The 17285-nt window shown below is 45.1% G+C and overlaps 1 protein-coding gene and 1 long non-coding RNA gene across 2 annotated transcripts in view; one reads left to right on the forward strand and one right to left on the reverse strand.

Moving 5' to 3' along the window:
• Window positions 1-6530: 6530 nt before the first annotated feature.
• LOC308478729 (uricase-like) overlaps window positions 6531-17285 on the reverse strand; it is a 36529-nt gene continuing 25774 nt past the window's right edge. Inside the window, exons 2-8 of the mRNA XM_081008789.1 lie at window positions 13877-14095; window positions 12753-12869; window positions 12425-12503; window positions 11907-12096; window positions 10961-11084; window positions 9431-9514; window positions 6531-8242 (exon numbers count right to left, since the gene is read on the reverse strand). Of these exons, the coding sequence (XP_080864915.1) occupies window positions 8096-8242; window positions 9431-9514; window positions 10961-11084; window positions 11907-12096; window positions 12425-12503; window positions 12753-12869; window positions 13877-14095 (960 nt within the window). The 3' untranslated portion in view covers window positions 6531-8095. The remainder of the gene's footprint in view (window positions 8243-9430; window positions 9515-10960; window positions 11085-11906; window positions 12097-12424; window positions 12504-12752; window positions 12870-13876; window positions 14096-17285) is intronic.
• LOC308478771 lies at window positions 6597-8809 on the forward strand. The gene is made up of 2 exons (XR_013987249.1): window positions 6597-6737; window positions 8453-8809. It is a non-coding gene; the product is annotated as an uncharacterized lncRNA (long non-coding RNA).

Raw genomic sequence — 17285 nt, forward strand, 5'->3', positions numbered from 1 at the left:
TCACGATGGATTGTGCTCGGATTTGAAAGTGGATCGGGAGGGTGTGGATCAGCGGAAGTTGACATTTCTTTTTAGAGTCACAGCTTCTTTGTAACACTAGCAAGAGGTTCCAAATTTGCCAAAACCACCCTTTTTTTGCAGAGGGGTCCTATTTTTGACCTTATTAAGGTTTGTTCATAGCATATTGTAATGTTTAACGCTGTGCATACCAGTAGCCTAGCACCTTTTGAGAGCGGAAGCAGCTGCGCAGAGGTGAAACTGGGTTGTAAAATTTCCTCTGTTGTTTCTCGTTTGTGCTAATGTTATTTGAATTTTAAAAGATGTTTTGTGAAAAGCAGGGTTTTTCCCCCAAAAAGAAATAACAGCAGTTTGTGTTGCTCTGTAAGACATACTTTGTTTTGTTCTTGTTCTAATTTATAACTTATTAACAGTTCTGCTGGGAAAGTGTTAAAAGCGACATCTCTTTCATATTTTTAAATATTGTATTCTGATGGTGCTGTAAAAAAAAAATTTGGCAACATGACTGGATTTATGAGCTGAACACCTCTATTTCCGAAAAGCAAAAGGATGTTGTCTTATTATTGTGAATTTCTGTTGAAGGACAACACTGTAGTTCAGTCTGTTTTGATCAGTTCCTTATTTTAACTGCAGACTTGTTAAGTCAACAAAGATGTTGCTTGTGTTTTGATTCAGTTTGGTGTTGAGCTTTCTTTTATTTCAAAGGGTTTATCTCTCATTGTGAACCACCACAATCCCTGGCTCCATATTGAAAGAAACCTTAATACTGCAACTTTCAGAACTGCAACCAACCTCACTTCAGCAAATGAAGATTTTCTATCTGCTGTTCTTCCATGTTGGGAGAAACTTCCGCTTCTGTGAAATCCATATTGGGATTTCTTCTACTTAGCATAGGAACTCCCAACAACAAAAAAGTGAGAGTGCTGCATCTTGATCCATCATGAAGATTTCCCAAAAAGTTTGATCAATGGATTATTGAGGACCTTCAGAGTATTACCTGAAGCCCCAACTGCTTACAGTTGCCAGCATTCAAATTGTGCAGAGCTATGAACTGCGGGTGGCACTGTGGATTAAACCACAGAGCCTAGGGCTTGCTGATCAGAAGGTTGGCGGTTCGGATCCCTGCGATGGGGTGAGCTCCTATTGCTCGGTCCCTGCTCCTGCCAACCTAGCAGTTCGAAAACACGTCAAAGTGCAAGTAGATAAATAGGTACCGCTCCGGCGGGAAGGAAAATGGCGTTTCCGTGCGCTGCTCTGGTTCGCGAGAAGCGGCTTAGTCACGCTGGACACATGACCTGGAAGGTGTACGCTGGCTCCCTCGGCCAGTAAAGTGAGATGAGCGCTGCAACCCCAGAGTCGTCCGCGACTGGACCTAATGGTCAGGGGTCCCTGTACCTTTTTTTAATGAACTGAGAAGGGCAATGGATTTCTGGTTTTGTTTCTGTGTAGTGGGGGGCGGAATCTATCCATTGGTTCTAGTCTAGTACTGCTACGAGACAATGGCTCTCAAACAGCTCTGCTGCTTGAGATAACAAGGGATTCACCCAACCTGCCCCACCAGCAGAAGCCCTATAGATGAACTTCTTCTTGCCCAACAGGGCCTTCCTCCCTCCTTCCATGCCCACACTGGAAATTGGCAGAGGTGTGTGTGTCAAGAAAACTCCCAGAACAGTGTGTAGGGTAGGGGAAGGGGGTATCATTCTGTCTAGCAAGCTGAAATGCGCAGATGCAACGATTGGAAGATCGGATTCCACTCAGCCTGAGACTTTGTACTCGGCTGAGCAAAATTGCATCATTCTGAAATGTATTCAAATTCATTCACAAGGGAGGTGAATAGATTTGTAATTGCAGCACCATATCAGTAATTTATCTATTCCTGTTTCTTCAGGAGTGTCCATACAATATAAAGGAAGGAGGGCGGTTGAAATTTGGATGTCTACCGTACTTTGATGAATTGCAGAAACGTGCCTGGCTGAGATGGAGCAATTCAGATATGACATGTTCCTCATTGATTGATTAAGGGTGCTGCTGCATCTTTTATAAATTAATTAACCGGTTGCCACATACTACATAGCAGCACTGCGTCACATTTCCAGAATTTTGAAAGTTCCCTTTGGAACGAGCAAACCACATTTCAAGAATGGGATTGAATTGCCTTAATAGAGAGATACCGATTTAACTACGCTTGTTGTGATGTTTAAATGGGCAATTAACCGGCTTCTAAGTAACACAGTAGTTACCCGAAGGCAGCAGCCTTTATGGGCTGCAGATCCATTTCCGGCCCTGTCAATCTAGGATTGTCCACCAAGGCTGAGGGTGTCTGTGTGGAGGAGCCATGTTTCAGAGGAATGCTGCAAGACCATCTTCCTGAAAAGCTGGATGTTTGGCAACCAAATGGTTTGGCATGTTATTTCTTAAAGGTTCCCAGTCTCTGCACAGAGCCTAAATTTTATTGATGTTCAGCTCCAGCCCTGTGCCCCATCTGGCTGCGCTCATTCCATTGCAGGAGGGGGCTGTGGATTTCAAGGAGGAAGACAGAAAATGCGGAAGTTTTTTTCTGCCCCAAACTGCAGCAGGGTTTTATGAATAACCGCCACCCCTGGTGGAGGAGACCCACCGGCTTTCCCGTCGCAAGACCCTGACACCGCAGGGCAATCGCTGCCAAAGCACATCTGGATGGCAACTGCCAAACTCAAACAGCATTTTAGGCATCTGATTTCCATACATGTCCAGAATTTTCAGATTTGTGCTTGCATAACACCAGTACAGAGAGAGAAAGTACCATGTGTCTGCCGTTTCCCCTTAGATAGCAGCAGGTTCTCGTGTTGATATATTCCACAGATACCTTCATTGTACAGTTTTTGATGTCTGCTTCAGGCAAACCTGCCCAGACATGTGATTTTATTATGTACCTTCTTCTGTTTTTTCCTGTTGATTTTCATCCATATTTTGATAAATTTTCTTACTGTTTTAAAGGCGGTTTTCATTGCTATTTTTTAAAATGATTTTACCATTTTGTGTAAACCACTTAGAGATTTATTTATTTTCCATTAACCAGTATATAAGCTAAGGGTTAGGATACATAAGTGTGACTGCAACAAAATGCCGCAGCGTGGAGCATGGGCCTGTTCCAGGATGCTGGTAACCCTAACCTTGTTTTTCTCCCCACCCGCAATAATCAGGCAGCGTTTTGTACCCACTGAGCCTATTTGGTCCCCATTGAGATGTTTGGGGAGGAAGTTCCCTTTATGGCTTTTAATTTGGGGTCGTTCTGCAAACCTTGGGGTTTCCCCTAGCCTGCTGATGCCTTCCTCTTGTGTGCAAAGTCCACTTACCCCCTTTTAGGGGCGCGGCGGCTTTGCGGGACGGCCAGCGCCTCCCCTCCTGCCGACGATGCAGGGCTGGGCTTCGGGGCCTGATCCTTGCCGGAGCGCGAGCTTCAGCTTGAAATCCTGCTCTGTGTCAGCCTGCCGAATTGGCCAATGGCAGGCTGGCGCGGAGAGCTGGGCTTGAGGGAACAATCAGGCTTCCCTGTCCTGTCAGCCCAGAAATAAATGCTTACCCAATGCCTATGCCAAACCACTGCATCTGTAGCCAATAAAGTTGTGGCCTGATTCAATCCCATTCAGCTGTGTTGGTCTCCTTTATTGGTAGCTCACCTGAGCCTGGCCCTGCAACAGTACTGCTTTGAGTACATAAGGACCCACGCTTGGATAATGACTTTGCTATTAACATACAGAGTAAGGTTGATAGGAGCACCAGGGCTGTGTCTTGGCTGCCACAGATTCAGTTCAACAAGAAGTGTTCTTAGGTGCACACAGACTTCGAAAACCACATGTGCAGTTCTTGGGTCAGCATACAATGTTGGGGGCCTTGGACTGAGTCAAGCTCTTGGTAACCCTGGAGACTGAAGTGATATGTTGTAGGCTTTTGCCCCTCGTAGACTTGTAACCCAGACTGCAGCTCAATTCACTCAAGGCCACACAATTTAATGGGTGTCACTGAGAACCAAGCCTGTGCCTACCTTGGATTCCATTTGCTGGTCACGTAAGAGTCCGATGACAAATTTGGAATCGGGATGCTATTATGACTCGTAAAACGCACAACACAATGATAGGAGCTGATGCAGCACAGGGCCTAAGATCAGAGAGCCCTGAACTGACATCTGTAAAATGGGGGATAATTATACTGACTTACAGGGTTGTTGCAAGGATTGCAATAGTACAGGGCATGTGAACTTCTTTGATCATTTAAAAACACTACACAGTGGTTAAGTAATGCCCTCATTATTATTAATAGTATCTGTGTGTGAGAGTACGTGCATAGAGGGCTTTCATTTGAGGCTGGAGTTGGGGTGTGTGCCTCTCAAAAGGGCAGAGTTCAAAGGAATGAATGGCACCAGCTTAACTTGTATTAAGTTGAATCCCATCGCCTCACTTTGTCATCGGTAAATATAATGTCTGCCACCCTGCATTCCATTAAGTGCACTTCCTTCCGTTGAAGTAAATGGTCTTGAGCTCATATTATTGGATTGATGTTGTGACTTGTACTAATAACACCATCTTGCCCTTCAGAGTTAGTGGGAGGCGGGTGGCGCTGTGGTCTAAACCACAGAGCCTAGGGCTTGCTGATCAGAAGGTCGGCGGTTCGAATCCCCATGACGGGGTGAGCTCGTGTTACTCAGTCCCTGCTCCTGCCAACCCAGCAGTTCAAAAACATGTCAAAGTGCAAGTAGATAAGTAGGTACCGCTCCAGCGGGAAGGTAAACTGCATTTCTGTGTGCTGCTCTGGTTCTCCAGAAGCAGCTTAGCCATGCTGGCCACATGACCCGGAAGCTGTACGCCGGCTCCCTCGGCCAATAAAGCGAGATGAGTGCCGCAACCCCAGAGTCGGCCACGACTGGACCTAACGGTCAGGGGTCCCTTTACCCTTCAGAGTTATATTTACATACAGCACCAGCATAAGGAAAGGTTGTGGCAAGACCATGCCCAGATGCAGATGCAGTCAGGGGTGGGGAACCACTGGCGTTCCAGTTGTTATAGAAATATGGAATTGTAGAGTTGGAAGGGACCGCAGGGGTCACCTAGTCCAACCCCCTGCAATGTAGGAATCTTTCACCCAAAGTGGGGCTCAAACTCATAACCCTGAAATTAAGAGTCTATCCACCTTTCCTGACATTGGCCGTGCTTGGCTTGGGCTGGTGGAAGTTGGACATCCACCAGCACTTGCAGGACCACAGGCTAGTCACCTCTGAAGTAAACTCCCTAAGTAGAAGGGACTAGTCCAAAGATGCTGGGGCCAGGTTAGACTGTAGTACTTCTCTAGGACTAGAGACATGGGTGGCGCTGTGGTTTAAACCACTGATCCTCTTGGTCTTGCCAATCAGAAGGTCAGTGGTTTGAATCCCTGCGATGGGGTGAGCTACTGTTACTCTGTCCCAGCTCCTGCCAACCTAGCAGTTCAAAAGCACACCAATGTGAGTAAATAGGTACTGCTGCGGCGGGAAGGTAAACAGCATTTCCGCGTGCTCTGGTTTCTGTCATGGTGTTCTGTTGTGCCAGAAGCAGTTTAGTCATGCTGGCCACATGACCCAGAAAGCTCGCTGTGGACAAATGCCAGCTCCCTCGGCCTTTCATTGGACTTAACCGTCCAGATGACCTTTACCTTTTACCTCTCTAGACCACGGCTGGGAACTTCAGTACAGGCCCAGATGTCCCACTGCATCCCTCCAAATGTGCACTACAACTCCCATAATCCCTAACAATTGACAGCGCTGGCTGTGGCTGAAGGGAGTTGCAGTCCACAATGTCTAGAAGTGTCCCAGCACGGCAGCTTTCCCTGGGTACTCCATGTCTCCTCTCATTTGTCCCTTCCTACTTTTTGACTTTTTGGGATGCGAATGGCGCTGTGGCTTAAATCACAGAGCCGAGGGCTTGCCAATCAGAAGGTCGGCGGTTTGAATCCCCGTGATGGGGTGAGCTCCCGTTGCTCAGTCCTTGCTCCTGCCACCCTAGCAGTTCAGAAGCACGTCAAAGTGCAAGTAGATAAATAGGTACTGCTCCGGCGGGAAGGTAAACGGCGTTTCCGTGCTCTGCTCTGGTTCGCCAGAAGCAGCTTAGTCATGCTGGCCACATGACCCGGAAGCTGTCTGCGGACAAACTCCGGCTCCCTCGGCCAATAAAGCGAGATGAGCGCTGCAACCCCAGAGTCGGCCACGACTGGACCTAATGGTCAGGGGTCCCTTTACCTTTATTACTTCTTGACTGAGGATCCCTCAAACCTTTGAGCTGACATTAAATGCTTGCAGCTCAGATGAATTGTGCACTACTGTGTGGCATCTTTTGCATTTTAAAAACCAATTCAGTACATCAGCCCAACCCCTGTTTGTTGTTGTTTTCACCTTTACAACACACGTAATGAAATACACGGGTCCAAAGTGGGGTATAATAATATAAGTTTTTATATTTTGACACCAACAAGGTTTCATGTTTCGTTCAATAAACAGATCAAACTGTTTTGTCGTTGCTCTTTATTCACCCATAATACAGATACATACTGAAACCTTGCAACCCATGAAGGCATAATATTTAAAGAAAAAGGAAATCTACAACTCCCTCAAGTGTTAGCAAGCAGCTTTCTGCATGGAAGACAGGATGGGACAAAGAATAAAAAAAATGCTGAAGTCCAAATTACTTAGTCAACTTTTGGCTAACATAAAGGTAAGTAACACCAGGTGATGTGAAGGAATCAATCTCTAGGTATAGTATTTCCAAGGCAGGACAAGTGCAGAGTCCCACTATACTTTTTTACGGGCGAAAGCCAAGGCTGTTTTCAAACTTTTTCCACCAGTATGTCAAATTTCCCCGCACATTGGAAATGTCCAAGGCTGCAAAGCAACCATCAAGTTTTTCATAAAGCTTGACTTGTAGCAAAAACCTGCCTCCTTGAAGGACCACAACAATGGCTGCTGAGGTAGTAACATCAGGGCAGCACTAGATTTAGGCTGGTGCATCCGGTCCCCCCCCCCCCCCGCAGGGTGCCAAGCCAAGAGGGCACAAAATAATAATAATAATAATAATAATAATAATAATAATAATAATAATGTTTTAAAACCAATTTTTATAAGGGCAAATACATGGATAAACTGAAGCAGAAGGAATTATTGTGAAATAATAAATATGGGGGGGGGAGGGGAGCAAATTGGGTCCTCTCTTAGGGTACCACATTGCCAAAGTCTGCCGCTGATCAGGGTAACCGTTCTTCAACTCCCCTCCTTTCCTCATGCGTGCAAACTGCTTGCTCAGAAATCAAAGCACTATCAGGAGAAGAAACCCAAAGACTGAGGATTATTAAAGATCTACATAACTCTATAAAGGTAGCTCAAGCATGTCTTAGGATTATATAAATAGACATAGTTATTTTCCTACTCACACATGTCCCAGGCTTTGTGTATCAGAGGAGCAAAATACAGCAGTAGGGGACTCAACATGTTACATGACTGCATCAATTAGTCAATGCTGACTTTGATACTTCTATGGCCAAACTAAGCGATATATGTCGGATGCAGTGTTTTTGCTTTATTTGCCGCATTTATGGGCTAAATTTATATAGCGAATGCAAACTTTGCTAAGTTGGGGGAAAGACGTCCAAATCTTCGGTTCGTGCAGCTTAGTGTCATGTGGCACCATTGGAAGTCAAGGGACCTGGCATGTAAGCTTGCACTTGTCTTGTTAATATAAAGGAAAAAAGAATATCTTAGTAGTTACTGCTTCGAAGTATCTACCAGCAGGCTTCCCACCTGTGAAATAAGCCCAGATTGTCTAATTCATATGGGAGGCCTGAAAATTCCTTGAACTCTAGGGGGCTGCTTTGAAAATTTTTGTTTTGATGTGATTTGATTTTCAAAAGAAGCAAAAAAGAAAATCATGGTGGTTTCAGCATTCAATTTCCTTTAGGCCACCTTGAAAATGTTGATCGCGTGTACACACACAAAGCTATGGAAAGTGTGGAGTAAATTAAGCAAGCTGATAGGAGATCAATTTTGCCGGATGTGATGATCTAGGAAGCCGCCGGCTGCTTAGTTCATCCCAACGCAGGACTTAAATCCAACGGAGTAACGAGGTTTACATGCGACAGGGCGTTGCTGGTATGTCCCTGGGCAGTCCTTCTTCCTGCGCAGCGTAGATGCACAAGCCCCAAAGGGTGTATCCTGAGGTGTCAAGATCTGTACATGGAAGACACTTGTGTTAATGGGTTTGCCTCCAGCAGGAGTACCTACTACTCGCTTGAGAGTCTATACACCACATGTTCATAGGAGTTTTCAGCAAAGAAATTGCTTCTACTAATAAGAACCATTAGTGGTTGGTGGGGTGGTCTCAGGGACTGGACTGAAGAGGAGCAGGAGTGGTGAAGATCACCTCCCCTTCTCCTGTAGCTTCCAGAGAAGGGGGACACAGTATTGAATTACAGCCGAACTTGGAAGGAGATAGCAGATCAGAGACAGGCGAACAGATGAGTTATGAGGTGTTTGAAGAGGAACGAGGGGAGGCAGAGCAGCCAGCTGAAACGTCTCTGGACAGCATCGATGAACCACCACCACCCCTAAAACTCAGCGTTAAGAATGCAAGAGCAATGGGACACAGAGGCATTTGATCTCGTGGGTCACCGTGGAGTCGGATGCTGTTGCAAAGAGAGGGGAGGGGGAGGAGCCCAGAGTGAGCAACTCCATCCTTGAGGGATGTCTGGATTCTTTGTCTCTCACCACGAGGACTAAATAAAAGCATAAGCAAAACCTTTCGTGTTTCCTCCCTGCTCCTTGAAGCCATCAAAGGAGGGAGAGAATTCCTCAAGCCTGACAGGTGGAGGTGCTCACCTGACCAGCTACTGGTGTTGCTTTTGCTGACTAGGAGGAAGAGGGGGTGGGGATGGGGAGCTTGGTGTGGTGCAAACACAAGCAGGACCACTGCTGGAGGTACGTTTGTACACCACCTTGCCCCTTCCTCTCCCAGTCAGTCACAGCTATCATGCCATAGCTCAGGGGCAGAGCATCTGCCTTACGTACAGAGGGTCCCAGGTTCAATTCTCAGCATCTCCAGGTAGGATGGGGAATGTTCCCCTTCTGAAAACCAAACCCAGGAGAGCAACAGCCAATCACTGAGGACAATACTGAGCTAGTTGGACCAATGATCTGACTTCTTATAAGGCAACTTTCTAAGTTTCTAAGAATCCTCTGTTGGAGAGCCCCAAGCCCAGCCTTTCCTCTCTGCGGAGAGGGAATGTCTTTGTAAATGGCTTCAATCTCCAGGGCGGATATGCTCGAAGACTCTGTTAAATTATCCTTCCTAGCCCTACCTCACTCCCATACAGCTCCACAGCAATTTATCCTGAAAAGAAGAAAAACACATTTCCTCACCTCCTTGTCGTTGCACAGTCCCAGTTTTTCTAGATCCGCCACAGAATAGTGGATGTTGGACATGATCACTTCCACTTCCTCAATCTGAAAGCATAAAAACATACGCATATTAGACCACAGGATGACCCTGTGCACTACAACTGCATTCACTCAAGTCTCCTTCCCCTGTTCTTGGCAGTGAGAGCAGAAGTCCGAGGTAACGGGAGCCAGGTATGTCATGGCCAGCCTGCCAATACTGTGAGAGGGGCTGAAGTCATTGGTAGACGGAGCCAGATCTTTCTTCCCGACACGCCCTTCTCTCTCCTCCTGTCTCACTCACCCTTTTCCTCCCTGCCCAGCAGGCTGCAAGAGGAACAAATTGCTTTTGTCGGAAATCTGAACGGATTGATTACACAAACGGGATTTGAATTGAGGTTGTGGGCCACAGGCATTCCTGGTCTTGTAAACAATGCATAACAGCTACATCTCCCTGTCTAAACTATGCATCTGCATGGGACACGGGTGGCACTGTGGTTTAAACCACTGAGCCTCTTTGGCTTGCCGATCAGAAGTTCAGCAGTTCGAATTCCAGTGACAGGATGAGCTCCCATTGCTCTGTCCCAGCTCCTGCCAACCTAGCAGTTTGAAAGCATGCCAGTGCAAGTAGATAAATAGGTACCACTGCGGTGGGAAAGTAAATGGCGTTTCTGTGCGCTCTGGTTTCCACCAGGGTGTTCCATTGCACCAGAAGCGGTTTAGTCATGCTGGCCACATGACCCGGAAAGCTCTCTGTGGTCAAACGCCAGCTCCCTCGGCCTGAAAGTGAGATGAGAGCCACAACCCCATAGTCACCTTTGACTGGATTTAATTGTCCAGGGGTCCTTTACCTTTTACCTTTACTATGTGTCATGGCCCTTGGCTACAAGAGCAGAGCAAGGCACTGCATGGTCATGTCACATCACGTGTTGGGTTTACAAGTACCAAAAAAAGGTACTGTTTTCACACGGAGAACCATACATTTGTCTCATCATTCCCTAACAGCGGGAATATGGAGAGGGGTTATTGCTGAGCGGTAGAAAGCCCTGTGCATTCCATATAGAAAACACACACACACACACACACACACACACACGAGTTTACATTCAGGGCAGCTCCAGTCATACTGGATCTGAAGTAGCAGGGCTAGAAAACACATCTCCCTGAAGCCAGAATTCCCAGATTCCATCCTTGGCAATTGCAGGTAAAGCTGAGAGAAAACGCTATCTAAAATCCTAGACGGCCACCCTGCCAGTCCTTGTAGACAACACTGGCTTGGTGTAAGGCTTCCTATGCTTTTAATTTCTTTATCTATCCACCTTATATTTATAATAGCCCAAGAGAAAGCAAAATATAAGCTTACATGATGATCCGTACATTGCCCCTCAAGTCTGAGTCACGGGCGTCCGAATTGGATTGGATTTGTGTTTTTGATGTAAAGCTCGGTTTCGTGAGACTATGGTTATTTGAAGCATATCGCATGTCGTGAGGACAAAGAGATACGACGAGACTGACCTGGGGGAGTCTATCCAGGATGTAGGTCTGGATGCAATTGACCGTCTTCTGGTAAGATGGCGAGTAGTGGCCTGTTTCAGGCGGCCCGGCAAAGGCATCGAGGGTACACTCGTGGGCAGTTCTCCTTCAAAGCAACATGTAGCCATTAGAATCAAATCTGTACTCTCTCTATAATTCAGCTCATGTGTGAACTTGCAAGGCCAATGTCCTGTGTTCAGCTTGCTTAGCTCTGTCCCTTGTTAAAGGTAAGGTCATAAATTTTAACAGTGCAGTCAGGAAAAGAAGAGGGAGAGAGAGAGAAAGAAAGAAATTTCCAATGTGGGGTGTGTGTCTAGGAATGAAGGGCTTTCCATGTGGTCGCATTAAGCCTGGCACAGGTGGTACCCAGAGAATGGTCTGGGACTGTGTGATGCTGCGACACTGCTAAAGGGACACATGGGTGCATCTGATCAATTCCTTGGATCAGTGGAGTAAGAGTGAGACAGAAGCAAAATAAATATTCCCCCCAATTAATAATACTCCATCCATCTGGCTGCGTTTTCCCAGCCACTGTAGGCGGCTTCCAGCATATACAGAAACATAATAAAACATCGAACATTAAAAACTTCCCTATACAGGGCTGTCTTCAGGTGTCTTCTAAAGGTTATATCTTCTAAAGGTTATCTCCTTGACATCTGGTGGGAGGGCATCACTACTGAGAAGGCCCTCTACCTGGTTCCCTGTAACTTCACTTCTCACTGTGAGGAAACAGGAGCTTGTTTCCACTGTAAATTGACAATGCACACACCCTTCCCCAATTTGGATATTTCTGATCGAAATATTTCCTTTTTTTCATCCATCACAGGGCTGTAATCATACTCAATATCAGCCATCTCTTCTACTGTGGACAAATTTCATGCGCCGTTAGACAAAAATGGGGTTGGTTTGGTTTGGTTTTTTACAGTACCATATGCAGTCGTAGTCAAGACAGTCTGCGCCTTCTCCATAACACCACTTGATCAGTGTTTCTATTGACAGCACTCGATCTCTTCTTTCTGGAAGTGTGGTGTATTTATCCTTGAAGAAGCCTTGAAATCCAGACTGGGTTGTTTTCATAAGCTTCAGATCCTTAATGCCAGAAAAAACAATCGGACTACCTGCAAGAGAGAGAGAATGGAAGAGAGAAAAAGTCAGTTCTTTTTACAATGAAATAATGAAATAATTTAAAATGAGAAAATCGATATATGCAGATAAATTAAAAAGCACCTTTTAACAGGGAAATCGAGTGGGGGCTCAGTGTGAATACCGTATTTCTCTTGCCTTCCGGGGCAAGGAAAACAGAAACACAAGAAATCCCACCTCTGTTTCTAACACCCACAAACGCTTCAATGGCCTTGACTGCTCCTACTTCTCTTCAACAGAGAATAATAAAAGGTGTTACGTTTCTGAGGATTTCTGTCAAAAGAATGAAATTTCGTGTCTTACCTTCCAGAGTCCGTTCCACTTCACAAAACCGAACCCCTTCTGAGCTATAGAGAAAAGCATGGACATGGGGGACACCATCCTAGAGATTGAAGAATATGGAAAATGCGTAAATAAATGTAGGCAAATTTAAAACACATGGGGAAGTAATAGAGCTGGTTTGGGAGGGAGGGAGTCTTATAAATGTTAAGGTGATTCAGTGCCCTATGAACCCTGCCCACATTTGGTCGCCCCTCCCTGCCTCCTTCTGACAACACCACTTTTCACTTGTTCCCACCTGTGTGCAGGGAGCAACCTAGTCAGATGGGTGGGGTGTATAAGCTCAGTATACCTTTTCTAGGCGTTGCCATGGTACTTCTTGGATGAAGGCATTGCAGTATATCACGTGGCAAAACGATGTAAGGAAGTGTTCACAGATGTCAAGGCCAAACTCCTCTATTGTTCTGATCTAGTAAGACAAACAGGGTCGTCAGACACCATCAGTTTCTGCCCTTAGATAAATATCGAGACACAACACTGTATTTTATTTTATTTTTTGCAATACGTTCATGTCATTGCAAACCTCTTGATTAAATGGGTGAAGCAGTCAAGCAGGCATTATGAAATGTATAGTTTATAAAATAAATGTCTTTATTGAGCCAATTGCCCGTAATACTCTGGAAAAAGGAAACCTGTGATTCTTCCAACTGCTAGCAAAAGTTAAAGACAAAATAAATCCCTGGGTTAGCTCATGACATTCAGCAGAAGATTCCTGCATTGATGACCTTCATGTTCCATCTCTGCAATTCTGGGAGTTTATGATTCTATGAAATAGATCTCTTCTGGCTTGTGCAAGATGCTTCCACTCAGTGGAAGCTTAGTGGAATCTGTTGGACTACAGTTCCCATCATCCTTGACCATGGACCATGCTGGCTGGGGCTGATGGGATTTGGAGCCAACAAATCTGGAGGACCACAGCTTCGCTATCCCTGCTGTACATGAATAATAGCTGTGCCAATCTTCATCGACTGAAAGGATTGTAAGACTGCACACTTACCACAATAATACTAGCAATCTTGTGTTTCCTCTTTGGAAAAAGCTTTTCTTAAGAATTTTGTTGTTCTTTTCCTTTGGAAAGGTGTTTACATTTACCTTTGCATCCAGATAAATCTGCCAGTCGTTGTTGGCTGACACTCCTAGCTCTCTTTAATAGTTATAATACCAAAAAGGAAAGGAAAGAGAAAGAGATTTGGCCACAGATGGGTCGTATCACATGATACGATCCATCTGTGGCCAAATCTCTCTCTCTCTCTGTTCCTTGCTCTTTGAATTGTCACAGACTCTCATTATTATTTTTGCCCGAGGACTGATTTTGCAATAGGAATGCAATTCATAAAAATGCAATTCATTAAGACAATATCTAGCTACACAAAGATTAAATAAAAAACAGTTGGAAGAGTGCTTTGCAAAACATACCCCTCGGCATTTGGCCAAAGCTTGGATTGTATTCTTTATGGTGTCTGTGGGGATCACTTGACTGTTGTCAGAATTCAAGAATTCGTTGACGGTGTTCAGCCTTATATGCACAGAGACTTCCAGTTCTTTGATACAGTGAGTCGTGCCCTCTCGTCTAATGTACAGCAGTCTCACTGCGTTCTTCCCATATTCAGAATTCACATATTCCACATCCTTATTCTGTAACGGGAGGAGAAAAGCAATTTTGCACAGCATAAGTCAGGGCTAGAAGTCTGAGGATGTGTTGGTTGGTACAAATGCCCTCGTGTGTATCCAAACCTGGTTAGAATTATCATATTGCTTTAACATGAATGTTTGCATGGGATGCGGGTGGCACTGTGGGTTAAACCACAGAGCCTAGGACTTGCCGATCAGAAGGTCGGTGGTTCGAATCCCCATGACAGGGTGAGCTCCCGTTGCTCGGTCCCTGCTCCTGCCAACCTAGCAGTTCGAAAGCACGTCAAAAGTGCAAGTAGATAAATAGGTACCACTCTGGCGGGAAGGTAAATGGTGTTTCTGTGCGCTGCTCTGGTTTGCCAGAAGCGGCTTAGCCATGCTGGCCACATGACCCGGAAGCTGTACGCCGGCTCCCTCGGCCAGTAAAGCGAGATGAGCGCCACAACCCCAGAGTCGGTCATGACTGGACCTAATGGTCAGGGGTCCCTTTACCTTTACCTTGCATGCAAAATGCACCAGATCTATAGACATCTATAGCATAGTGTTCCGTATGTCACCACCTTGAGTGCACTTTACCTACACATTCAGAATTTACTCTCATCTGTCTCGCACCTTGAGTTAGGCATATGGCACTGCAGGAAAACTACTCAATGCATACAGGTTTCCTGAATATTCTTTAGTAGGTCAAGCTCCCTGGGAAATAGTGGCTCACAGTGTTTATAGCACCTCACTGAACTTGTTTCTTGGTGAGACAACCTACCCCCCCAAAAAAACCACACGAAAGCTACATCCAGATGAAACTGATATAGTAACTTTTACTAAATCAAATGCCCAGGAAGGAGTGGAACATCTACCAGTGATAAGAATCAAATTTCCATAAGTCATTTTTCCACTGTCCGTCATCGCTATTAATGCTTTTCTTTCAGTTGTTAATTGTTTTTCAGCTGCAATGCTCAAAGAGATAAGCATCAGACACAACAACAAGGCAGTTAATGCATTAATGATCTATGCACAAAGGTAGCTTGCCTCCTAATAATTTTTGCACAATTGAATGTTGCCTGGCCTCCAGGCAGAATCATAGTTTAAAAAAAAACAACCCGCAGCATCAAATGTTGAGGAGTGACATGAAGCATCAACCTCATGCAAAAACGGAGCCCTTTCTTCCTTTTCAACAACTCTTTAAAATGTCAGATCTTGTCTGACAGGAGCATTTTAAAGGGACATTTTCATTACTCATCGTTTTTGCATCTATTGACAAAGAGAATGCTGGGAAAGTTCAATAGGGATTTTTGGGGATCTTTTTTTTTCCTTGATGAGAAATTCCTGAGGGAAATTTATTTTTCCACAAACCTCCATAATATAAAATTTCTTTTGAAGCCTTGAATGAATTTACCTTCACCCAGAGGAAATATTTGATTTAGTTTGTTTGTAGTCCAAGCAAACAACTAAAGTGTACCGGTTAGAGATTACCCTGAGTCTCTAGGATAGGATTAAAAATCAAATGAATGGATCAAATTAAATAACCCAAGAAGTTTAGATGAAATATATTGTTATTATCTTCTGATTACCAAGAATAAACAATGGACCACTTGGAGATTCTTTACTGATGTGAATTTTGTTGTTTTTGTTTAGTCGTTTAGTCGTGTCCGACTCTTCGTGACCCCATGGACCAGAGCACACCAGGCACACCTGTCTTCCACTGCCTCCCGCAGTTTGGTCAGATGTGAATTTAGGCTCGTTTTAAAAACACCTGCTTTATTAGAACTATTTTATTTTATTTTTGTCACTTGAAAAGTTGCTTCATCCTCATGAGCACTGGAGTTATCTTACTTTAGTGAGTGACTTTAGAGGCAAATTAATGGACGACAAGGCCATCAATGGCTACTTGCCACGATAGCTATATTCTACCTCCACTGTTAAAGGAATTTAGACAGGAGAGGATGGGTGGATGGCATCAGAACTACAACTGGAGACCCCTTGAATAGTTGGTAGCAAAGCTGCCAGGAAATCTTTTGTCAGGGAGATTTCTGGCTGGACCTCCCTTAAGTCTTCTGAAGGGCGCAAATCTCCTCTCCGCCCCTCAGCACTCTATGGCTGCCTGCAAAAGGAAATGAAAGACCAGGCAGGCCACCATTTTTGAGTGGGAAGCAGAAGAAGAGGTAGAGATTTGTGTTTGGGCTCTGTAAACATTGTTGGGAGCGAACTGTAGTTTACACCCTCACATAACTACAATTCCCAGAACCCTTAAAGTACAGTTCCCAGGATTCTTGAGGGGAAGCCGTGTGCACGTTGTGACCTTTGCCTCCAGTGATCTCCTTCCAAAAGAAAGCTGGATCTTCCCTCTGCCGAGAGAAACAGGGTGTAATTTGTGCCTATTTATAACCTGAAATATAAAGCGATGCTATTACTAAGATAACCAACTAGGGAAAAATAAAATAAAAGTCTGCTTTATGTTTTACAGATGCCTTCCTTTCCCGTTGTGTATACACACCAATAAAATCAGAAACCCTGTGCATCAGTATTGAACACTTCTGCCCAACTTAATTTAATTACCCATCTTAGTGAAATTTTACACAATACAGTGGACGCTCAGGTTGCGAACGTGATCCGTGTAGGAGGGACATTCACAACGCACAGCGTTCGTAACCCACAGCACTGTATCTACACACTCACGTGTTGTGATTTGGCGCTTCTGTGCATGCACAAAGCGCAATTTAGTGCTTCTGTGCATGCGCAAGCGCCGGAACCCGGAAGTAACCCGTTCCAGTACTTCCGGGTTCAGCGTGGTGCACAACCTGAAAACGTGCAAGCTGAAGCCTCTGTAACCCGAGGTATCACTGTATGTGTAAATGTGTGTTTTGTTTACATGAGCAGCTGCATTTGTCAGTGGCACACTCTGAAGAGGTTATTCGAGAGCTCCTTTTAGCTTTGTCGTTAAGTCCTATATATGTCAGCTCAGTTTCTTATAAAATGCTGACGATGCGCATAAAGGTCTCCAGGCAAGAATCATCATCTCTTGTACTACAGGTTTCTCTTCGAAAATTACATTGTGCCTCACCTGCCGGTCTAGCAGCTTCCCAAAGGCGACTTACCTCCCGAGGAGGCTGGACGGGGCTGACACCTCACCTTCAAGTAAGCTGGATTTCTTGGGATGCAGCCTCTGAGGTGACATTAAATGTTACAACTCTCTCCT

Source organism: Podarcis pityusensis, assembly GCF_964106645.2.
Source record: "Podarcis pityusensis genome assembly, chromosome: 6".
NCBI classification, from domain to species: Eukaryota; Metazoa; Chordata; class Lepidosauria; order Squamata; family Lacertidae; genus Podarcis; species Podarcis pityusensis.